Source organism: Pan troglodytes, chromosome 18 (genome assembly GCF_028858775.2).
Source record: "Pan troglodytes isolate AG18354 chromosome 18, NHGRI_mPanTro3-v2.0_pri, whole genome shotgun sequence".
Taxonomy (NCBI): Eukaryota; Metazoa; Chordata; class Mammalia; order Primates; family Hominidae; genus Pan; species Pan troglodytes.
The window spans coordinates 84675812-84699552 of record NC_072416.2 but is presented as its reverse complement, the minus strand read 5'-3'; the positions used below and the strand labels follow the sequence as shown (position 1 = coordinate 84699552).

General features: G+C 56.6%; 2 protein-coding genes across 21 annotated transcripts in view; one reads left to right on the top strand and one right to left on the bottom strand.

Moving 5' to 3' along the window:
• Positions 1-10098: 10098 nt before the first annotated feature.
• On the bottom strand, positions 10099-14957 carry FOXF1 (forkhead box F1). 2 transcript variants are annotated; one of them, XR_675098.5, is made up of 3 exons: positions 13014-14957; positions 11393-11636; positions 10099-10999 (listed from the first exon to the last, which is right to left on the bottom strand). XR_675098.5 is itself a non-coding variant. In XM_523449.8 (2 exons), the coding sequence occupies exons 1-2, from the start codon at positions 14152-14154 to the stop codon at positions 11476-11478; spliced, it is 1302 nt and encodes a 433-aa protein (XP_523449.6). In that variant the 5' UTR covers positions 14155-14957; the 3' UTR covers positions 10099-11475. The 2 variants fall into 2 exon arrangements, 1 of the variants encoding a protein (XP_523449.6); XM_523449.8 differs by having other exon boundaries at positions 10099-11636.
• A 563-nt stretch (positions 14958-15520) lies between these two features.
• LOC101059267 (uncharacterized) overlaps positions 15521-23741 on the top strand; it is a 34522-nt gene continuing 26301 nt past the window's right edge. For 3 of the 19 annotated variants that reach the window (XR_010152675.1, XR_001710483.3, XR_010152661.1), the window contains exon 1: positions 15690-15915. Coding sequence is in view for 3 of the 19 variants with exons in the window: in XM_063797906.1 (XP_063653976.1) it covers positions 15639-15915 (277 nt within the window). In the remaining 16 variants the exon portion in view is untranslated. Of the gene's footprint in view, positions 15916-15953; positions 23739-23741 lie in introns of those variants that run through there. The other 16 variants (XM_063797907.1, XM_063797908.1, XR_010152662.1 and 13 more) reach the window with 12 other exon arrangements.

The following is a 23741-nucleotide window of genomic DNA, read 5'->3' as shown; positions in this document are numbered from 1 at the left end:
AAACCACTGCGGCCAGCCCCATGTCAGTCTTTCTGATGCTGCCAGGTACAACAGATAAACCACCTTTAAGCGTCAGCCATTTAAAAATACGGCCAGTGAACCCAGCGCTCCCCAAGTGTGAGTTGAGAAGGTATGAAAGCGTGTGTCTCTCCCAATTCACATCTTGTTTCTATTAATACTAAAAAGGAGGAAAGAAGTCCATAGGAGAGCCCAGTTCTAACTTCTGGAAAAGCATTCTCAGCTTCAGGATGAAGCCCCAACCCCTGGCTCTTTTCCTCTCCCACCTTTCTCAGCTCCTCCCTGCAATCCCAGCACACTGCTCAGGAAAACAGATGGGACTCACCTGGCTGCTGGCCCCTGGCATGTTCTTACCATGGCTCTGCACCCTCAGCTGAGCGGCAGGGCTGTGACACAGGTGCCGGCGTTCCCGGAGTCTGTATTGACATTCACAGGGTTTTTTCACATACGGTTTCTATGTGAAGTCAGGTCTGAGGATGTAAATAGTTCCTAATTATTTTTCAGTAAGATAACAGAGAAGAGCAGTGATGGGTGCGGGAAGAAGCACCTCGGAAACCTTCTGCTCTTCATTCAAAGTGTTTGACAAGTCTAGTTCTGCAGTTTGTTGAAACTGATGTTTGCACAGGGTGCCCTCCATGCTGCAGGATGACCGCAGGCAGGCGAAGGTGCAGTGGGACTCCAAAAGCCAGCAGTGTGGGCTGGCCAGAGGACAGCAGCAGAAGAATCGTCATGCCCCCTTAACTAAAGCACCGCTGGGATTTCCACGGGCTCTTTTCTCCGGCTTGTCATTGTGCACAGGTGATTTTTTTTAATTTAATTTTTTTTTTTAGTATTAAATCATTTTTGGAACAATAGGATAAAAACCTTGTATAACATCTGTCTACTCCTAAAAGCAATTTCTAGAATGCACAGGGCAAAGGCTTGGTGTTCCACTTACACAGGCAAATGTGTCTGTTCTTGAGTCTGGCTGCACAGGTTGGATCAGCACCCAGGTTGCCCCGGGGGCCGGCCCCCGGCACACACTCCCAACTCTGTAAGGAGGAAAAAATCCTCTCCCCAGTTTTGCCAGTGAAAAGACTGAGGTCCCAAAGGAGGAAGTGACTTTCCCCCTGCCTGGTCCCACAGCCAGTTCTGGCAGAGCTAAGCCAGTAAAGGTAACCTCCCCAAGCCAGTGCCCAGCTGCCTCTGCCATTCTTATTGCTGACAGGGCCACACATCCCAGGCACGGCCTGCTCAGCCTTTGGAGAAGGATTCCGTGACTGTGGCAAAAGGAAAAGGCTTCGCTTAGAAGGCCTAAGGGACTTAGGGCCAGGGTCCCAGACCTAGGCCAGGGTAAAGCCAAGACTTGGGCCCCAGTCTCTCTGCCCCCAGAGCTGTGCCTGCCTCTTTCATTACTTCTTTCTCAACCAGCCAGATGGGCAAGACTGGCGCCTGTCCTCCCAACCCACTGCAGTCCCTCAGCTCTGGCAGAAGCTGCCCCTTGCACTCAGAGGAAGTGTCCTCTGGGCATTTTTGCCCCCGGCCCAGCTGTCAGCCAGTGACCCCGACATACCTCACCCCAGATACCCATGTAGAGAAGGAAATGGATGGAGACACAAGACAGCAAATCAGAAAGGGCGAGAACAGCGGCGGAACAGAATCACCGAGAAATCAGAAAGGCCGAGAACAGCAGCGGAACAGAATCACCGAGAAATCAGAAAGGCCGAGAACAGCGGCGGAACAGAATCACCGAGAAATCAGAAAGGCTGAGAACAGCGGCGGAACAGAATCACCGAGAAATCAGAAAGGCTGAGAACAGCGGCAGAACAGAATTACGAAGAAAGGGCCAGTGCAGAGACCACCACAAAGAGTTACATTTTAGCAAAGTGATGGTGGAGAGGATGAAATGTCAGATGAGAACAGCATTTAGAACAGGAATCAGTAACCAGGTGTAGGAATGGTGGTAAATTTAGGGTAAACATATGGGCCCCTCTGGCACCCACCACAGACATCAGTAATGATCCCTGTGCTCTTGCTGGCTGATCCGAAGTACCTTCTGCAGCATGTTCAGCCCCAGGACCTGCTGATATGGACAGGAGATGTGAAGCTTTCTGCCTTTTTACCAAAGGAGCAAAAATGAGGATTCCCTCCCCTCCCCTCTTCCTGTCCTCCTGGGAAGGGCTGGGCAGTATCCTCCCCCTGTCTCGCAGGCCCCCAGGAAGCACCTGGCTTGCAGCCGACTCAGTTTCCAAAATTTTAATTCTCACATCCCCTCCCCCCCAGCAAAAATAACCAATCGAGGCTTGCTAAGCCCACTTCCCTCCGTCCCGTTCCCTTTATAGATTTATAAAATACATGCTGTATATGTATAAAATATATTAAAGAGTAAATATTAACTATATACATAGATACACACATTTATATCATTTCACGTAGTCCTTGCGGTCACTTTTGAGAGGCCTCCTATTTCACAGCCGAGGTTACTGAAATGCAGAGGAGTCAGTTTGCCCACCGTGCCCCTGTGGGCAGGGAGTGAAGCCGCGATTGCAGCGGCAGCTGACCACAGGTTGAGCCATCAATCCCACTGTGCCTTCCTTCGCTGGGGATTGTCCCCTACTTGCCACCTGAGGTAGGAAGAGGCAGACAAAGCCAGGGGTGTTTCCTGGAAGAGAAAAGCAGTGCCCTGTGGAACGGTGGGGGGCTTCTACCCGATCACACGGCGCACAGTGCAGAGGCGCGTTGGGGCCCAGGGCTGTTCCGACAGAAGCCAGCAGGAGTCCCTATCTTGCACGTCCTGAACCCTTCAACTCTGATCCGCACATCACCACCCCGTGACCTGCGGCCAGCCCATCATGCGACAGCCCCACACAACCCTGGTCCTGTTGCTGGAAATAGCCCCATATTTGATTGCATTTGTAGATGGAGAAACTGAGGCATAGAGTATTGGCGGCTTGTTTCCTGGTGCATTGCAGAGCCGCAGGTTCGGGGGATCTGGGAGCCCCTCTTCTGTCTCCCTCTCCCAGCCACCCACCGCCCCAGCAAGTCCCCATGACTTTGCCAATGTCAGTGATCATCCCGTGTTTTTACCAGAGACCATCTGGGCACTTATTCAAGCAAGCAGAGACGCTTAGGGAACCCACACTCCCATTCCCGCGAACACGGCAGCACTTCTTCCTGTGAATGGAACCTTTTCTTTTTGATGTCCATAAATCGCAGAGGTCGGAATGGAGCTGACGTGTGACCATGCGGTTTGGGCGTTTTGCACTCTGGATGGTTTGGAAGCAATGAGCTCAGGCCCTGAGTGCTGAATTGTGAGCAAATTAAACATCCCTACCCACCTTGGAGGGTGAATTAGCTCACTTAAGCCTTAGAAGAGTCCCAGGAAGCACGTACTACTGTTTCCCTTTTCCAGATAAGACAGATGTGGCTCAGAAGGGCTCTGTGACTCCCTGCGGTCTCATAGCAGAGTCGGCCACAGCGTCAAGCCCCTCCCTGCTGGGCGGGAGAAGGCTGTCCCCCGGAGAAACACCACGTGCTCATCTCTTGACCACAAGCAGGGCCTCAGGGGTCACGAAGCCACCGCAGCTTGTCGGAACAGAGAGACCATTTAATGGTCGAAGAGTGCCGTGCTGGAGCCAGGCACACCAGGGTTTGCACCGTGTCCTGGCTGTGTGGCCTCTAAGTGCTTGCCCTCTCTGTGCCTGGTTTATTCACTGTAAGCCTTTCACAGATTATTATTTATTTAAGCCTCACAGCAATGCTGTGGGAGCCCTGCTCTTATCATCATCCCCACTGTAACGATGGGGAAGCCGAGGTGAGCAGAAGAGAGACACCTGTGCAGGCTCACGAAGTTGAGAAGAGAGGGAGTCGGGACTCGAACCCAGGCCCTGTGACTCCAGTGCTCTGACCCGCTACATCCCTTATCTGCTCCTCCTAGAACGGTGGGGTCCCTGAGGGTGCAGGGAGATGTCTCCTGTGGCCAACGGAGCACAGCTGCCTCACTCAGGAATGGGGTTGGAAGTCATTTTTACTTTCTTCGTTTCACTTTTCTAAAGTTTTTTCTTTTAATTTGGAATAAGCCACGTCGTTTGTGTAATTAGAAAAACACTACATTAACTGACCCCCTGACCAAATAAAATAAAATAAAAAGCCAGCTACGCCTTGACAAAGGTCAAAGGGTCTGAAATAGAGCAGCAATCAGGTTCATTCCTCGCATCCGCGGCTGCCCAGCCTGGGGAGATCAATTTTCCTGATGGGACGGATTTTAAGGGCCCAATAGCATCTGCACGAAGTGGACAGCAGGTGGCGCTGCCGCCTTGTAGAGAAACAGCCGAGTGAGAAATCCCCAGGGTGGGTCAGAGGCTGCCCTGTAAGAAGGACCCTGGTGCCCTGGGTCCTCTTTTGTTTCCCAAGAGGTTTCCTGACCCTGAGCTCTCTCCCTGGGGCGGGCATCGCAGCGAAGGCCCCTGGGAAGTGAGCCGGGACAGCTGCCCTCCTGTCCCTCCTGTCCTCATGACCTACATTTGCTGTGGCCTCGCCCAGCCTCCCCTGGCTGCCTCCCCTTGCCCTGCCCTCTTTGCTGGCCCACCTCCTGCACCTGGACAGAGGCGGCGCAGTCCTCTCTGCTCAATCAGGCTGGCGACCCTGCCGAGGAGTCACAGCAGAAAGCCAGGGTTGGCCAGTGCTTCCTGCCTCACAGAAACGCCATGCACTGATAGATCACAGCCTGTTTGGGGGGAAGTGTCCAGAACAGAAATGTTGCTCTCCTCTTCCAGGGACATTTGTAGACTCAGCACGCTTCCCCGTGGCCCAGACCCCAGACCTGCCGGGGAACATGGGGTGGGGGGAACACGGCGTCCGTGCCTGCTCCCTGGAGTGCTGGCGGCAGTTTCCATAAAATGCCTGCGGCGGCTGGTCACAGCACGACAGCACTCTCAAGGGCCCTGCGTGTGGCATTGCTCCTCCCTAGGCTGCCACCCCACAGACATAGAACATTGTCCAAAATAACTCAGAAAGGATGCCTGCACCTGGTCCCAGCGACCCTCTGCCCCTGCTCTGCCAGGCTTCCTCTTGGTTGTGTCCCCAGCAAACATCCTGCACTGTGGGATGGGAGAAAGACCACCATAGGGACCATGCAGACACTGCATCTGGGCAGCTTTCTCCCTCTGCTAAGGACATTTGTGGTCATCCTGCCCTTGGTGTCGTTGTTTCTTCAGAGTGTCCACATGACCCTAGGTGTCCTGATGCTGGAAGCAGCTGGGTGGTACTGCAGGACATGGCCCTGTGTATTCAGCTGCTGGGCAGTGCATGGCCTGGGCATCTGCTCCAGTGGGGACCGCCACCTTCCCACCTCAATGCTAGCTGCTGTGCGACCACCACACGCTTGCTCCCTTGCCATTGGGCTGGGACAACACGGCACTGGGTGGTCCGTCTGTGACGACAGGTGTGCGTCAACATGTCCATCGCAAATCTAGTGCAGCGGTGGACACGTAGCCAGGGCCCCGTGTGGAGCAGATAGTTCCGCGACGGTTCCCCTCTGTCCATCTGTCATTTCATGCTGGCAATGTTTTATTTTAAGAGTTTAATTGAGCAATGAACAGTCTGCAAATTGGACAGCCTTCCAGCCAGAATCAGCTCGGAGACCCCCAACTCCCACGATGTTTTATGCTTGCAGACAGCAGGCGTTCCTCTGCCCCTGCGCACCCCCAAAGCACACGAAGACAGAATTGTCAAAGGCCTGGGATTCCTCTCGGCCCCACAACAAGTCAGCGTCCCTTCATGGATGGATGCGACCCCCTCCCTTGTTGTCCCACCCTGCTGGCCACGTGGCCCAGGACACTGCCCCTGGGCTCCGCTGCAGAAGACGCCGGAAAAGGGCCTTCCTCCTTAAGACAGAGCCCAGAACTCTGACGTATTGGTGCCCAGAAGTTTCCATAGAGTGTGGAGGTGGCCACAGTGCTGTGCAGGCAGCCGCGTCTGAGCACCCACTTTCATCTGAAGTTTTTCTCAGCTGGTCTAAGGGGACCCCAGGAAGCAAAGGAAGCTTCCATGGCAGGCCATGGTGGAACCCGTGAATCATACTCGGAACCCGGAGAGGGGTGAAGGTCAGGGTCTGAGCTGCACTGGCTGCTAGGCCAGCTCCCGCCCCACCTGCAAGCGCCCTCCTAGCTCAGCTGGAAGGTAAGAGGGGGTCTGAGAGCATGTGTTTGGAGACCCCGACTCCCTGTGGTCCTGCCCATTGCCAGCTCTCCTCTGGAGGCCGGAAGCCAGCAGAGGCTAGATCATGGATCCCACGTCAACTTTCCTTTTACCACTAGGCCCTGTGGATGGAGGCAAACGGGTGTCCAGGAGCCTTGTGGTGTAATGGCAAGTGACACAGGATTCAGGGTCAGAAAGTACTGGGTCTGAGTCCAAATTCCACATCTTACCGATCATGTCGGGAGCAGTCACTGACCCTCCCTGAGCTCAGGGTCTGCCTCCAAAACAAGTAGAGTAACAAGGACAGAGCTGGGGCAGGAGCAAGCGAGGGTGAGCTGGGGTGGACTGGGATGCCCATGTGGGAAGAAGGCCTGCCCCGGCCCGGCGTTCACATGGTATGCCTGCAAATGTGGCCATGGTGCCTGTTTGCCTGGCCTCCAAGTTCTCTCAACCAGCTGCTGCTACAGACACGTGGGCCTGATCCAGCAGGCGGGCAGGAGGGGGCAGCAGAGGCCGCTCAGAGCAGCCTTGACCAGCGTGGGAGAACAGACCCAAACTAGCGCTCACCCAGGACCACCCAGCTTATCCTTGAACACCGTGGACTTCTGGGTCCCCCCTCCAGAGATTCTAACCAATAGCTGTCAGGGACCCCTCGAATCTGCTGTTTAAACTGACACCCCAAATATTTCTGATGAGGCTGGACTCTGATAGTTACCATCAGAGGTGAAGCCACTGGGCTCAGGGGGCTTCTGATCTCCCACTTCCCCATGGGGTCATCCGCAGGACTCGGATGCCTAGGAGGGGTCAGTGAGGTTGGGGGAGATTCTGGTGGCTGGTGTATGTTGGCATCCCAAGCCCTAACCCACTGTGAAAAGTCTCTCTCCAGCTATGTGAGCCATCTTCCTTATCCCTGGGAAGAGAGGGAAAGTCTGTGAAGATGGGAATTTAGCTGTCCCCACACTGGGACCAGAAGTCCCTGAGCAGAGGGCCTTGTAAAATATGGATATTTGCACCTCTTATGGTTCCCACACCCCCCACAAGGAGACACACACACCACCACCACTCCACACTGGCCCCACTAAATGTCGCAGCGAGAAAAGCCAGGTCTGACTTGGCCACTCCTGTCTGGGTACCAAGGAACCAGGCCACCCCTTTACTCCTTAGAAGCATCTGCCTCATTAACCACGGCCCCCAAAAGGTCCACCAGGACTGTACTATTAGAGATGAGGAAACCAAGGCTCAGAGGTGACTTGTCTTGCTCGGGCTGGGGTGGCCGCAGAGGAGGAACCCTAGCTCCTTTTGAGCTCCTTTGAGCGAAAGCTGCCTGCTGGTGGGTGGCTGGAAGGTCTGGAGCCATGCCTTTGTGACCACCAACCCCCTCCAGCCCCAAAGAGAAAAGAGAACAGAAAGAGCACACCTCTGTGGCCCAGGCGCCTTCCCATCAGAAGCCCACACCCCAGGCGCCTTCCGGCCGGGCGACTGGCGCTGCTGGCCTGGACGGGCCCTGCGGGTGAGCTCCAGGCGGCGAAGTCCCCCTTGCCTGGGGCTGAGGAGCTCGGAGGCCGCGCCCAGGCGCTTCTGCTGCCCGGGGCTGCAACTAGAAAGCCGCTGAGGCTCGGGTGCGTCCAAGGCGTCGGCCCCGCGCGGAGAATCGCGGCGTCCGCTGATGTGTAATCCACACGCAGAAGCCCTGCTCCAAGCAGCTCCTGCTCCAAGCAGCTCCTGCCCCTGCTCCGGGGCTTTATTACAGGGAGGATTTCATGTCAAGGGGCATCTTGACTTCCCTGTTCCAGCGCAAAATCCTTAAAATAGATGAAGACATTGTGAATTAATTCTACGTTATTCCAGGACAAAAACCCCTAAGATAATCGGAGCGATTATGAATTAATTCTACCTAGGACGCCTCTGTGTTAGCTGATCCTAGGGGTCCTTCATGCACGCAGGGCGCATAATTTCGCACCAGACTCAGGAGCCCTTTGCGTTTTAAGCTTGTGACTTGCACATGCTGGGCGCGCTTTTGCGGCGTCCCGCAGCCGTGGGAGCTTCACTCGCGACCCCTGTGCGAGCCCAGGACGCAATGGACCCCGAGGAAGACACAGCCCAGCCGAGCGCAGTCTCGGCGCTGCAGCAGCGGCAGCGCGAAATCTCGGACGCGGGCGCAGAGGCAGTTTCGCTGCGTTATCTGGCCCTTCCGGGCTTGCCTGGAGCCAGGATCTCCTTGCGGGAAGGCTGGACTTTCCCTCTCATTCCCAGGCCGCAAGTCAGGCCGGAAGACCGAGGCCGGTCACCGTCCTCGGGCAATCCGGAGCGGTTTTCCTGCACAAGCCCCCCTGGGTGCCTCCCGCCCCGCTAGACCTGGACATGGGTGCGCTGGGAGATCCCGCTGAAGCGAAGGCAAGGAGATGAACAGGAAACCGGGCTTTGCCGCCGCCCTGGACGCTAGTCCAGCGGCGCCAAAGCCACGCACAACCACGGCGCACGGGGGCCTCTGGCCCGCCAGGGCGCCAAGTGAGTGGGTGCAGGGGCTGGAGACTCCGCAGAAGAAAACCTGGGAGCGCGCAGTTGGGTTTCTCCTAATCAGCCCCTCTTCCCCGGAGCCTCTGCCCTAACTGGGCCACAGCCTCTGCGGGAGAGAGGAGGGGCTCCCAGCTCCTCTGGCCTGCAGAGGCTGACCGGACGCGAGCGCAGCGTTCCCGCGCTAGGAGGCCTGGGGGTTCTTCTCAGGACTGGTTTTCCGGGCTCTGGTGGGAGGCGGAGGGTGCAGAGAAGACCCTTCGCCCCAGGAGGACCGCCTTCTCCGCCTGCTGCGAACCTGCTCTCGGAGCGCAGGGCCAGGCGCGTGCGCCCGGCAGAGCCTGGCCTGACGCTTCGGCCCGCCGGAGACCCCAAGGGATGGAGTCGCCGGCCTTTTCCTGTCCCCTTTATCTCGATTTTATAGACAGCTGTTAGTTGGGGACATTAATTGCCCAGGCGAGTTTATTGATAATTTTGATGTAACAGAGCACCGGAGAAATTACCCCCACGTCCAAAATGTCAACTCTGAGAAGAACCAGGTTCAGAGACTCACGACCCCACGATGCAAGAAACTGCGGTGGGTCTGGAAGGACCGCACCAACAATGTGACTTACTGTGTTTGTTTTTCTCGGTAGCCGGGAGCTGGAATAGAAAGAGGGTGGTCAGTGGAAGATACAAGTGTTAAAAAATATTTTTCCCCCAGAGAGGACGAACTGTGACTTAGGAGATAAATGTTACAGGATTGGAAAGGTGCCTGTCACCTGGCCCACCAAGCGCCCTTTTGCCTCATTTAGATTTTGCTTGATTTTCTATCGGGGAAAACCAAGAACAAGGCACCAAAAAGCCAAAACAAAACAAGACAAACCAACAACTACAAAAAAACCTTAAAGTTGATTCACGATTTATAACAGCTACGGCAAGAGAACAAGAAAGTCGGAAACCCAAAGTAAAACTCTCATTGGTCTTGTAGTGGCAAAAAAACATATATTATGTACATGGACACGTATACATATATGTACATATATGTATATACATATATATGTATATACACATATATGTGCACATATATGGTTTAATTGGTGTTCCCTAGGGGAAGGAGGTCTATAGTGTTCTTTAAAAGTTTATTTCTTTAAAACGATCAATGACATTTAGAGGGGCAAAGGGCTCTTCTTAAAAAACAGAAGCCAAGAAAAATAGTTCCTCTTGTCCAGCGTTTACTTCAAAGTGGAATGAAGAGTGAAAAGAGGAGGATTTGCCAAAAAAGAAAAAAGTACTCAGAATCACCCAGATTGTAAATTTTTAAACGTCTAGAGATCCAAAGCCTGTTTTTTCTTTTTTCCCCCCTCTATCTTTGGGAGTCTGGAAGGTATTCTACAATCTCAGTCCCAATAAAATACTCATGCAATTTTATTTCTAGTTGATACAATTTTAAAGGCCATGTACAAATGTTATACATTTTTATTTTTGTTCTTTTTTTAGGAAAAAATACACAAAAGGCAAAACATCCTCAAATGGTCCTTTTATACAGTGCAGAAGGAAATTTCAAATTTCAAATACGTGTCACAAATGCTGCACTCTAGCAGCCAAAATACAAAAAAAAAAAGGAGGGTAGTCCTTCATATTATATATATATTTATATAAAACATATGGAAATTTGTTTTTACACAGATCGGTCTTTGTTTCAAATTTACAATGGATATCTAAAAAAAATTCTACACGGCAAATATTGCCAACAAAGTTACACCATTAATACTGATAAACGGAGGAGCCTACGCGGTGTTTTGATTATTAGGGAAAGAAAGTAGAATAAATAAACAGGAGCCTTGCTATAGTTTTTAAAAGTGCCTTAACCTTTCTGCGTCCCCGCAATCCTGAATCCGCGCGGTCACCGGGCCGTCCTAGTCCCTGCGTCGCGCTGTGTTCGGCTCGTTCTCGGACCAGAAAGTTTACAGTAGAGGTTGGGAGACAGAAAAATACCCACTGAAAAAGTCTAAATAAAATTCAAGACAAAACATAACAGAAGAGGCTGAAGCGAAGGAAGAGGAGGAACATGGAAGGGGACGGAGGCGGATGCCCGGACGGCCGCTTGCTTCGTGGCTCCTTCGACTTTCTGTTTAAAGACGGACAGTGGCTTCCGAAATGCAAGTTGTTCGCACAAAGATCCACCTGTGGTCCACGGAGGAGACTTCGGAGGTGGGGAGGGAGATCGGGAGGGAGATCTGAGCTCTTGTCACTTCCCGCTCCCCGCAAAAGACGGCTCTAAAGGGAGACTTGCGCATTCCAAGACATTCTTTCAAAAAAAATAAAAAATAAAAAGATAAATACTCAACCAAAAAATAAAAGTATTTGATAATGATTGGTCTCACATGTTTGCTTTTCTTCTAAAAATTTTCCCCCACTTCTGCCATTGGCCGGAAGGAGGGGGGACCTCAGCAGAATTCCTGTGTGGATGCGGAAGGCTTTCCCCTGCACAGCACCGTCTCAGGCGGGTTCAACAGGATCAAAAACTTTTATTTACCGATGGCTGCAGTCAGATCAGACCCACCACTACCATTTCTTAACAATTTTGAGGGAGTGAGGAAGGAGGTGCCAACCGCAGCGCTGTGTCTTTGCATTGGGGACTCCTTGCCAAAAACTCCGGTTGGGGAGAGGTGGAACCCTTTCCTTCTGCCGACGGTTATACCTCGAGAATAAAGCAGTTTCTTGTGCCGGTCCAGGGTCCCTGTGACCCGCCTGCCTGCACCAGGAGGGCCTGCGGCGGCAGCCTCACATCACGCAAGGCTTGATGTCTTGGTAGGTGACCTGCTGGTGGTAGTAGGAGCCCCCGCCGGCCGAGTGCATGGAAGAGGACGCCATGGCATTGAAAGAGAAGACAAATTCCTTTCGGTCACACATGCTGGGCGACTGCGAGTGATACCGCGGGATGCCTGCAAGGCGAGGCGACAGGAGGGGTTGGGGGAGCAGAAGAGTTAGCCACGGTGGCTCAGAGTTCAGGCAGAGGAGCAGTGCTCCCGTGGGGCGCACAGGGCCTGCCAGCCTGGCTCCAGAGCACGGCCGCCTCCCCGCCCTCCTCCCCGAGTCCCGGCCTTCCGGCTGCGCACCCAAGGAAAAGACTCCAGAACACTTGCCACGGCCTGCCTGCCTGCCTGCCTGCCTGCCTGCTGCGTGCCTGTCCAGCCTCGGACACCGTGCAGGGGCCCAGGGCTTCCAGAGCCATAGGGGAAGTGGTGAGGGAGGCTAAGTGGAGGGCCCCTAACGCCCATGGCCGTCACCGCCAGGGCAGCCACCACCACCCCCAACCTCAGAGGCTACGACTGCCGGCGGGGTCGAAGGAGAGGCCAGTGCAGGGCCAGCGCCAGGCCAGCAGCAGGGGTGAGAAGAAGCTTCTCCAGAGAACAGGCCCCGGAGCCGGGGAGTCCGCCCGCAGAGAGGCTGCCTAAGGCCTCCAGGCCTGGCTCCTGCCTCCTGGGGCTGCTGACAGCTGACCCTGGACTGGCCCTGGCAAGCTCACTCCAGCTTTTTCCAGAGCTGGGCCTGCAGACTGCGGGGGGCCTGGGGCAGAATCAGGAGGCGAGGCTGCCGCATCTCCCTTGGCAGATGCTTCTGCATGTTCGGGGTATTGGGGTATCAGGGGTGTTGGGGGTGTGGGGACCTGAAAACTTGGATCCTAAAAAACAAGGAGCCCCCATGGCCCGGTCTGCAGCTCTGACCCTCCGGGGCCTGGCCACGGCACCCTCCTGCCTCAGTCATCACAAAATGCCCCTGGACTCAGCTGTGGCTCTGCCAGGTCTGGTTCCCTGAAAGGCCGGGGCTGAGCCTCTGAGCGCTGGCCCAGCGGCTTTGGGCCTAACTCTTCCGTTCCGCCCAGCCCCAGGCAGAGGCAGCTCTCCAGGCAGCCTGAGGGCCACCACCAGGGAGGGACAGCCATCTGGCCAGGGCTGGGAGCCTTGGGTCCATCCCAGGATCTTTCCGAGCTGTGAGGGGACTTAAGGGACACAAAAGGACTTAGGGCACTGCGGTCTGGGACATCTGGCTAAGGACCGGCCTACCTGGTCAGGCCTGGAGCAGCTGGCAGCTGGAGTTCGAACAGAAAGAGAAACAGATTGGCCCAAACTAGGGTCAAGAGCGGTAGTCACTCTTCGAAGGGGGAGAGGTGGGGCCAAGAGACACCTTGGGGAGCTGGTGCCTCCCCTCAACCTTGGGGTTCCGACCACAGAAGTGGAGGGGCTCGCCCCTGGCTGGGTCCCGCTGCCACTCAGACTCGACTTCCCGGGGACCAGGGCGCCCTCGGCCTCCCCACTCACCTTGCAGCTCGGCTGGGGCGTTGTGGCTGTTCTGGTGCAGATACGGCTGCTCCAGGGAGTGCGTGGAGAGGCTGCCGGACAGGGGGTTGGCCGCGGGGTTACAGGGGGACAGGGGCTGCTGCTTGATGTAAGAGGCGCCGCTGTTGAGCGCCGCGGACGCCGAGGGCGGCCAGGCCGCCGCCGAGCCCGAGTAGACGGCGTGCGGCTCCATGACCCCGCCGGCGCCGGTGGGCAGCAGCGGGGAGGCGGGCACCGAGCTGTCGTGGTGCGGGTACTCGCCGGCCGCCGCGCCGCCGCAGCTGCCCATGTACGAGTGGCCGCCGTTGGAAGGCAGGTGGGGCACCGAGTGGCTGGGCAGGGCCATGCCGTCCACGTTGCCCGGCAAGTGGCCGTTCATCATGCCCAGGCCGCCCTCCAGCGCCAGGCTGTTGGGCGGGCACGAGAGGCCGCCGGCCGAGCCCTGGAAGCCGTAGGTGTCCGGGAGGTGGTTGAAGCCGAGCCCGTTCATCATGCTGTACATGGGCTTGAGCGCCTGGCATTTCCTTCGGAAGCCGCGCGGCCGCCGCCGAAAGGAGCCCTCCTCGAACATGAACTCGCTGGCCGGGTCGATGGTCCAGTAGTGGCCCTTGCCGGGCCGCCCAAGGCCCTTGGGTAGCTTGATGAAGCACTCGTTGAGCGAGAGGTTGTGGCGCACGGAGTTCTTCCAGCCCTGGTAGGAGCCGCGGAAGAAGGGGAAGCGGCTCTGCAGGAACTGGTAGATCTCGCTCAGCGTCAGGCGCTTGGTGGGTGAACTCTGGATGGCCATGACGATGAGCGCGATGTAGGAATAGGGCGGCTTCTCCGGGCGCCGGATGCCGGCGTTGGTCTTCTTGGCCTTGGACGGGCCGGACGACGCGGGGTCCATGGCCGCGCCGCCTCCCCCGCCGCCGCCGCCGCCGCCGCCGCCGCCGTGCGGTGGCTGCTGCTTCTCGGGCGCCGAAGACATCGGGTGGCTGCTGCCGCCGCCGCCGCTGCCGCCGCTGCTCTGCGCCGCGGACGGGCCGGGAGGAGGAGGAGGAGGAGGAGGAAGAGGACGAGGGGGGGGAGGAGGGCGAGGGGGAGGGGGCTGCGCGCGCGGGGCTGGCTGCACCTCTGCCGTCATCGGCGGCCACTTCTCCCGAGCGAGCCGCGGCGCGCCCGCCCCCGCGCTCCCGCCCGCCCTCCCCGAGGAGCTGCTGGATCCGCCGGCGGTTGGCTCAGAGCCCCTCTCTCTCCAACTCCCGCCTCCCCCACCTCTCTCCTCCCTCTTTCTCTCTCGCCCTCCCACAAGGAAAGGAGCCGAGCTGAGGCCGAGGGCAGCCCGGGCGGAGGCCGTGAGGAAGCTACCCCCGCCGGTATTTTTTGGGGGGAGGCACCACCTCCAGGGCTTACGGCCGTGCGCCCCAGCCGGGAGCAGCCCTGAGTCCCCGCCGCCCGCGGCGCTCGGCTCCGAGATTCCGGGCGAGGCAGCCTTCACTCCATCTCCGCTCGGCTGCCTCTCGCGGGTCGGCCTAAGACCCTCCCGGAGTTCCCTCCCTCCGTCCCTGCCCCCCTCGGGCCCCCGCGTTGGTGGGCGCTTAAAGAGCCCCCACTCTCGCCGCCCCGCGGCCGCCAGCAGAATCCGCCCCGCCTCCACCAACCTGGCGAGCAAGTGTTAATGCGCCCTCCGCCCGCGGTTCAGCCCCGGTGCGCGCTGGACCCCGCCTTCCCCGCCCGGGCGGCGCGGCGGGAAACGCGCCCTGGGCCGGGGCCTTCCCCGACGCGCACAGCTCTGTAGCAAATCGCAAGTGCGGCGGCCTCCCGGTCGTGACCATCGCAGGCACAGCCGGCTCGACTCCGGTCCTCGCGGCCGGCCGGCGTAAGTTCCCGCGAGGGACCGCCTACCCACTCTCCCCGCCCCGGGAAGAACTGCGCCGCGCCCGGGATTTTTCGGACTCGCCCAGCAGCTTGCGAGCGGGCGGGCAGCCGCCGGGGCAGAGCGCAGGCGGAAAACGAAAGCGCAGCACGAGTCGCGGCCGCTTTGTCTCGGGCGCCGCGGGCCTGACAGGGGCGAGTGAGAACCCGCTGGCCCAGAGGCGACCCAGATCGCACAGGCCCGGGAACAAGCGGCGTGCTCAGTCACTCACCCGTGCGCGCACACCCTCGCGCTCTTGTCCACACATTAGCACACACATACATGTCTTGATGCACATGCAAACCCGGTAAATTACGCAAACAGACGTGTAAACACACCCATGCGTGTGTGCACACTCATGTGCAGAGGGCGCTCAGGCTTGTGCGCACCCACTAATGCACTCGCTGACACGGAAGCTTAAGGCCCACAGGAGCTTAAGTTCGCACTCACTCCCACTCACGCGTACACACGCCACGCTCGGATCTGAACTCACACGTAGTTCAGTTGCCCTCCCCCACCCCCAACACACACTGAAAACCCGCCTATTTGGCCCCGCGGCCCCATTTTCAAAGCGCAGGTTCCGATTTCCCGAGAGATGGCAAAGGCCCTGGCAGGAAGTTTACAGGGTTTAACGTAAACAAGTTCTGGGGGATTCTTTAATAATAATAATAGAGAATTCCGCGTGCGCAGGGCGGGAGGGGGGAGTTGGCCTAATGCCCCTGTGGGCTCGGCCTGCCGCCGCCGCGGGGGCCTCTGACACTGCGCGCCAGGCCAGGTTCCTGAGAGCAGACAGCGCGGGCTGGGAGCGCCGGCAAGGGCGGCCCTCGCGCGCCTGGCTGCCAGCCGGCGGGGTGCTCGCACGCAGACCTGCCCTTGCCACCTCAGCGCTCGGGTGCGGGCTGGGGGCGGTGGAGCCAGGAAAGGTGGTGCCGAGAGCGGAGCGCAGGACAGCGCAGGAGCCCTGGCGCAACGCGGCGCGCACAGACCCAGGTGAGTGCTGCTCTCGCACCGACTGCTGGCCGGGCCCGGCCTCTCCCTCCAGGGTTCCGGGTTGGGAAGAGGGGGGCGAGGGGTGTTTTCGCGGGTCATCGCGAAGAGCCTAGAGGCCAAGCCCCAGCGCGAGCTGGGGCGAGAGGCGTGTGCCGGGCTCGCAGCACGGCCCGCGGCGCGGCGCGTTCAAAGCCCACCCGCTTCTCGGTTTTCTCCGGACTCCTTGTCTCCCGCTAACTACCCGCCCCCACCTTCCTTGCTCGGACGCCTTCATTTTCGGCGGGAGACGCCTGTCGCCTTCGGGGCGCCTGGCACGTCGGTGAGAGGAGCTGGGGGGCTCGCCGGCGCAGCCTGCCGGGCAGTCGCCGCCTCCTCCGCCAGATCTGCGCTCGCGGGAGAAGAGAGCCGCCTTCCCGCGTTGCCCCTCCGCTGGCCTCTCTGGGTCTCCGCGCGCAGACAGCCTGGCCCGCCTAGGGAAAGAATGAGTGTGGGACGTGACCCGTAGTGTGTGGTTGTGCATTCACGCAGGTAAACGCTCTCTGGCAGACCCGCTACCACTTCACACAAGCAGCTCAGCCTCCGCGCACACAGACACGCACCGCACCGCCCACGGCCTCAAACACCCTTCCCAGCGACCCTCACACAGCTCAGGCGCTCCCAACCCTTGGACCAACACACAGGCCTGCCCAACGGGGAGGGCACACTTTGGTTTAAGTGCACACCTCATGCACGCCCACATGTTCTCCACTGCGCGTTCGCCCACGCATAGCCAGGCGCCACGCGCAAATAATCATAGGTACCGCCGCTCCATACGTGCGCACGCGTCCACGAACACAAGCATTCTCACATTCTCTCCCAACTTGTGTGTGTGTGTGTGTGTGTGTGTGGCAAATGGCAGTTGCAGATAAGGAGACACTGGCCTCCGGAGGAAAGTTCTGTTCCCAGGAAGGGGTCGCTACTGCCGACTGCCAGAGCACATCTGGCCCTTAGCAGAGGTGAGCAGAGAAGGCTGCACAGCTCTTAAGCCAGCTAGGGGTGCAGGGCGCACGCTGCGGCTCTCTGAAAGTGGAAATAGCATCTCCCTTCCCCTCGCCCCTCCCCCACTCATGGGGCGCCTTCAAAGTGAGGGGGTCTCTAGAGCATGAAGTTGGGGAGCCCTTTCCCAGCAGACTCCTTCACTCTTGGGCCCTCTTCAGTTGGGGAAGGGAAGCAGCAGGTCCCATCTTTGGCTAACCCGGAGATCCATTTTTCCCTCCTTTCCACCCTTCTTTCTGCCCATTCACCGGCTCTGACAGCAAACCAGACCTTACAGAACAGCCAGTCACGGAGCCCAGCGAAAGAGCCGGCCCAGTAGGCCTGGGAGTCTCAGGAAGGCCAAAGATGGAGGCTCTCCCCAACTGCTCATCTCTACTGCTGGGTGTGTGTAGAAGTGGGGGCGTGAGAGAGGAGGCGAATGAGCTCCCAGCTCTGTAATTTGGAGAGGACCCCCTGAATTCTGGGGAAAACCACAGCCGTAGCAAGAAGGGCTTTCCTTCATGCTCAGAGACTGCATTCTCAGCTCTTACAATGTCCCTGAGAGGTCTCCCTTGATCCTACATTTTTAGGGTGGAGAAACTGAGGCTCAGCATGGACTTGGCTCTCTTATCAGCCAGCACTGAGAGGTGAACACTCTCCGTCTCCCCTCTCTACGTCCAAGGACAAAATTTCCTGGCGTTTCACTCTCCCATGTGCCTCTGTGTAGGCGGGGAGTGGAGAGAATGGGGCTTAGAAATGCCTCTGCCATCATTACACAGCCCTGGCTTCCCAGGGCCAAGGGGACAGAGAGCCCCCATTGGGGAACTGATGGTGATAAAATAGCAATGACAACTACGAATACTAGATAATAACAGGCTCATCCACTGCTGCCCAGGCACCAGGCGCTGCTCCTCACTCGATGAACTGCCCTTGTCTGCTCCTAACCTTCCTCTTGGCTGTCAATCCTTTGAAAACTAGTCCGACCTGCCCCCGCCCCCAGAAGGTGCATATTTGTGACATTCGTAGAATGATTTTGAAGGTTTCACCAAATGTCTGGAGCCCATCTGTGAACCTGTGAGGCACCAACCATGAACTCAGGACCCTGGTTAAGTGTCCCTAAGAGACTTGTGTAATATTCACCGATGCCCCTACCAAGTCAGTATAATTTCCCTCCTCATTCACAGATGGAGCTCTGCGAGGTCACTCCAGGTCCTGGGTCACCCTGCAAAGCCAGTATCCAAACCTGGCCTGATTGCAGAACCAGGGCGTTAAGTGTCCTGACCACGGGGTGAGGCTCAGCGGTGCTCAGGGCAGAGGGGCCCCGCTGCCGCGAACCCCAAAGGCAGGGGAATTTGAACTCGCCCCACCATGTAAGGATGATGCATAAGCTCTTTGCACCTTAGTTTCTTTATCTGAAAAATGGAACTCATCATGGTTCCTATTTCTTGGAGTCGTACGGAGGGTTGGACAAGACCATGCAGGGAAGGCTTAGGTTGTACAAACAGAAACAAAAACCCCAGGGACTCAGCTCCAGGGATGGAGGAGAAAATGCAGACAGGGACAGAGATCGCGGGCAGCCTTTTGCTCTTGGATTAAAATCCATGAAGACCGGCCCCCTCCCACCCCAAAACAAATCTGCGCCCCATCTCTGGCCCCAAGAATCCTGAAATTGGCCGAGCAGGGTGGGGGGTGTGTAAAAACGGACACGACTGCAACGTCTCCCACTCCCCAGGCCCAAGGTATTTTTACTAGCTAATTGCTTAAGCGAAGCCGCCCGGGCCGAGAGCGCGCCGTAACCCGAGCGGGGAACCAGATCCCGCTCCGAGGGAGCCCAGGCCGGCCGCGCGGGCGGGGCAGGGGGCCGCCGACCACCCACCGCGAGGGCAGCCGCCCCGCCGGCCACCGCCGCCCGCGCTCGGCATTAACGCCGGGCCCGCGCCCTCCTCGCCCGCCCCCGCTCCCTCCAACCCCCTGCGAGGCGAGGTTCAAACGACGCCTCAAGGTAGGGCGGCCAGCCAGGACCCGACGCGGGAGCTGGGCGGGAGGGAAGCGGCCTGTCCTCGGGGCTTCGGAAGGGAGGGAAGGAGGACCCGGCCGGGGGAAACGAAACTTCACGGCTGGCGGAGGAGCGCGGGAGGGATATTTGTGGGTGAAAGCGCAGCCCTGGGGACTAGGGGACTGTGGGGAAATATCAGGCCCAGCGGGTGGATTATAAGAAGGTCTGTGTACAGATACCTGAGATACTTCTCGCACGCTCTAATTGTGCACGCGTCATGCTGCTGGCGTGCAGAGGACTGTGGCCCGTACAGCCAGCACAGGGAAGGGGAGAACCAAAGTCTCCCTTGGCAGAAGAGTGTGAGGTGGGCGTCCAGTGTGAGGGGCTGGGCACGCAGAACAGTGAGAACTGTGCACATATATCAGCCTCTGTGCGGGACATTCCAGAAGGATGTCGGTACCATGCGGTGGTTTCACGTGTAATGAATATTTTAAGATGTGAGCAATGTAACTTGTTATGGAAGCCGAATATTTGAGTACAAAATGAGGTGCTCTCTACACAGAATATGAGGAAATGTGTGCACAGCATAATAGTGTTATGTACACAGATTCTTTCAGATGTGTGCAGGATAGCATGTTACACAGACGTTACATGTTCCTCTGGGAGGCGTGCAGCAAATAACGTATTCCAGACACGGAGTATTGCAGGTTCTGTGAGCATAAAACCTAGGATACATGTAGACTGCGTGTGCCCTGCAATGGGTTCCATGCAGGGTGCATTTAGAGTTGTATACAGTGCAGTGCCTGAGGAAACAGAACTCCGTGGGAGACCAGTGGATGCAAAATGAATTCTGGCTACAGCACGTTGCAAGGACAGGGTCCACGTGGTGACCAGTACTCTCTCCGCCCAAGCGTCAGGCCATGTGTGTACAGTAGCGCATGGCTATGCGAAGGGAAGACCGTCCCAGGGTTTCCACGCCGCCTGACACGCAGTCATAGTAAGAAGGCAATAATGCAGTGACCACACAGCGATCGGTTTCGGAACCCTGCCTGTGCCCTGGCTAGGCGCCTCAAGGTCATCACCAGCTCACAAAATCCCACTGTAATGCTGATTCTCTTTTGATCTCAGGTGCCAGGGAAGCGAAATGACGCTCTGACTTTATTTTTGTAGCCATCGAGTGACATTTACCGGCTTTGTGGCTCTGGGAGGGGTGTGGTGGCAGCTCTTGGTGTGGTGTGGAGATGCGGGGACATGTGTGTCGGGTTCCCAGTGGGCCTGTGAGAGGCTGTGTGCCCAGGGCACGGAGCCACCTATCTGCAGTGGGCAGAGGGAAGACGCCGGCGCAGGCGAGACCTGCGGAACCTGCAGCAGAAGAGGCCCCAAATCCCGGGGTCCCCCAGTGTCTGGGGGCGATGGCACTATCAGGAGAGCTCCTGACCCAAGCCACACATATTAGGGGTGCTGTCTTCACTTGTGCCTGCTGCTGCCTGATCAATCTCAAACCAAGGTACTCAGTCAGGAGCAAGTAGCAAGCCAGGCTCTGGGCTCCTCCCCAGACTCTTCATGAAGGTACCACAAGGTGAGGAGGAGAGAAAGGTGGCACGCGCTGGTCTACCCAGCCCTGTCACACCCACTTAGCACAGATGGGACTGGGAACCCACCTGTGGGGACCATCAAGGCCAACTTTGGGGAGCAGCTATGACGAGGGCGATCCCTGGTCCCAGGCCCTGGCAGTGAATCTCCCCTTAGCTGAACAATATAGAGACGTTCATTAGTTTGGTCATGAAAAAAAAAAAGGAAAAAATAAAAGAAAAAAAAAGAAAAAGGATAGAAAGAAAGAGAAAAGAAAATAAAAGGAAAAAAGAAAATAAAAGGAAAAAATGAAAAAATAAAAGGAAAAATGTAAAAGAAAAAAGTCTGGTGCTTGTGCTGCCGCAGCCCGAGCTCGCCCCTTCCACCGGCCCTTTTACCCAAATGTACGCATTTTCCATGATGTTCTTCAAGGAAATATTTGACAACATTGCAGCCCAGGAATCTCCAGCCCTCTTCCCGGTGAGATTTTCAGAAGATTTCTTGCATCTGCAGTACACGTGGCTCTCAGAAACAGAAAGCGCCTGAGACAGTGAGCTTCCCGGTGCTCCCTTGCTGGACGCCCGGCCCATCTGCAGCTCTGTCTTCCCACAGGGGCAGTGCCTGAGGCAACCCGATAGATTTTTAATCTCTGCTGCATGGACAGTTCTGCCTGGAAAGATGGTGATACTATTTTCCTTACAGCATGAATGTGTGCGTATGGGGCATGTAAGTTGGGGGGGGGGTGTTGAAGGGGCTCCCAGAATTTGTTTCTGAGCAAAGTGTCCACATTAAAGGAAATTGATGCCAAAAAGGGGCAGCAGAGAAAGACAGGGAGCAGGCCTGTGACTCAGTTGCTCTCTGTGGAATTATAAGTCCTTCCGAGACCGGGAGGGAGCAAGGCAACAAAGAGAAAAGAGATGGGAACGTGAATCGGTTTCTAAAAGACCAACCAAAAGGAAAACAAATTAAATTTCACTGGGCAGGTGTTGTGTAGTTTCAGATTTGAAAGAGAGAGGTGCGATAGGCGTGCATGTTCACCCCACAGGGAAGAGGGAATCAGAAGCCAGGGAGACTCCTGGAAATGGGGACCATGGAAACAGAGGTGAAAGGGGAACGCGTTCAGGTTTGTTTCTTAATCAAAGGTAGCAATTGGCTCCCAGAAACCTGCTAATGTGGACACTCAACATGTACCCATTGGTCTCCATTTATGGCTCGTAATGCCCTGTCTATTCTCGCTTAGAGGATGTTGAAAATGATGCAAACAAGTTTTTGTTTTGTTTTGTTTTGTTTTAAGGGAGAAAACAAAATCCACTCAACCAAGTGATGCCAGGCTTGGGAAGGGAGGAAGGGGCTTTACTGGCTCAAGGATGTTGCCCACAATCCAGGGTTCCCTGAGAAAATGAACGCGCCTCCCTCGTCTCACACCCTCCTCCAAGGCTAGTTTGGGTCCTTTTTGTCCCAGCCGGGTTGTAGTTCAGCCACTCCAGGAACCCCTTCAAGGATTTACACTTGGACGTGTGCAGACATGCACAGACCCACCGGCCTGTTTTGTTTGTTTTTTTTGCAAAATCGATTGGAGAGCCAGATCCTGTGTGCCTGGCATGGGCAAAGGTAACACAGCCCCTGGCAAGTCAGTAAAGAAGAAAAGTTCAGGGTGGGAGCCAGGTGGGGTGCACGCAGAACAGAGGCACAGGGAGACAGAGGAACCCCTGCCCACCCCAGAGAGAGACCGAGGATATTCCCTCATCAGAATTCAGAGACATCTAGAGGCTCAGGGACAGGGGCGAGGCCCCAAGAGACATATACAAAGATTGTGGGAGAATCGGGGACTCAGCACAGTGAGGGAGGTGTGGATGGAAGGCAAAGACGTGCAGGGAGACAGCAACACACACACATGCACAGGCACATACACACAACACGTGCACACACACACCTCACACAGAGCACACAAATACACACAGAAAACAAATACACACACAGGCACACACAGAACACACACAGGACACACAAATGCACACACAGGCACACACAGAGAACACACAAATGCACACACAGAGAGCGCACAATACAAGCACACGCATACACAGATTCCATTCACATGGATGGATTTCCTTGGTTGGCTGCAGGGGAGTACCCGGAGGAAGAAGCGGGGTTTGGGGTGGCCAGAGCCCCACTCCAGAGACCCCCATTCTCAGCTCTGGGTTTAAAACCCCGCTAATGCAGGAAGGGTCCCAGAGGTGGAGAAGGGTTCCGTCCTGACCCTGGCACTAGCTCTGGCCTTGAGCAAATGATTTAATCTCTCGGTGCCTCAGTCCCCATCCACAGAGCTGACATGAGGACCAGGCAAGGAACACCTGAAGTGCGTCCTGCAGGGTCTGGCAGGGGTGGGGGTGGGGGGATGGGCACCGTAATCTCAAACCATGGCCGAATTGTTAAACAAACAAATATAGCCATTAGTGATTGGGAGTGTGGGTCCCACCTGGCTAAGACTCCGCTCCACTGCTGTGTGACATGGGGACATGGGCTGGTGGCTTTGTCTCTCTGTGCTTGGTTTTCCTCATCTGCAAAACAAGAACAATGACAGCACCTCCTTTCTGGGTGGCTGAGCTGATTAAATTCGTTAGCTGTGGTTGTTATTGTTGGGGGTGCAGAGCCCCTTCAAGCCTGGCAGTTTAGGGTCAGGGCCAGGCATGAGCAGTAGTGGGGAGTCTAAGCTCTTGCGTGCTGGTGAATGAGCACCTTCCCCTCTGGGCTCTGGGAGGAGCCTGGGGGTCAGCTAGCGGCCTCCTTGAGCCCTTGGAGAACTCAGAAAGACTTCTCATCACCAAGACGGTGACACAGTCTCAGATGTAGCCCCCATCCTCTCATGGCTGGGCTTGGTCCCCAGTCACCCTCTGCAGTCAACAGAGCCCCTCATTAAGGGGTCCCCACCACATTGTAGTGGCTGCCCCAGAACTGGGTCAGAATCCCACCTCGCTGCCCCATCTGCTGTGTGGCCCCTGGGCAGCTTCTTGACCTCTCTGAGCCCCCTTTCTCTTTTGCAGGATGGCAAGAATAACAGTCCCTGTGCCCTAGGGCAGCCATGAAGACTAAATGGAAAGATAATGCTGTTATAATTAGAGAACCACTGAGCACCCGCAGTGTGCAAGCACTGTGCTGAGGCATTGCTGTTATTTGCGCAGTTGCTGTTCTGAAGCCCATTTCACAGACAGGAAAGCAAGGTGCAGCACAGAGGCAAACAGTA

Coding starts and splice junctions, on each gene's coding strand:
- FOXF1 (XM_523449.8), bottom strand. CDS start 14,154: ATGACGGCAGAGGTGCAGCCAGCCCCGCGCGCGCAGCCCCCTCCCCCT. Junction 11,637..13,013: donor CGCCCCAGCCGAGCTGCAAG/GTGAGTGGGGAG, acceptor CTCGCCTTGCAG/GCATCCCGCGGTATCACTCG.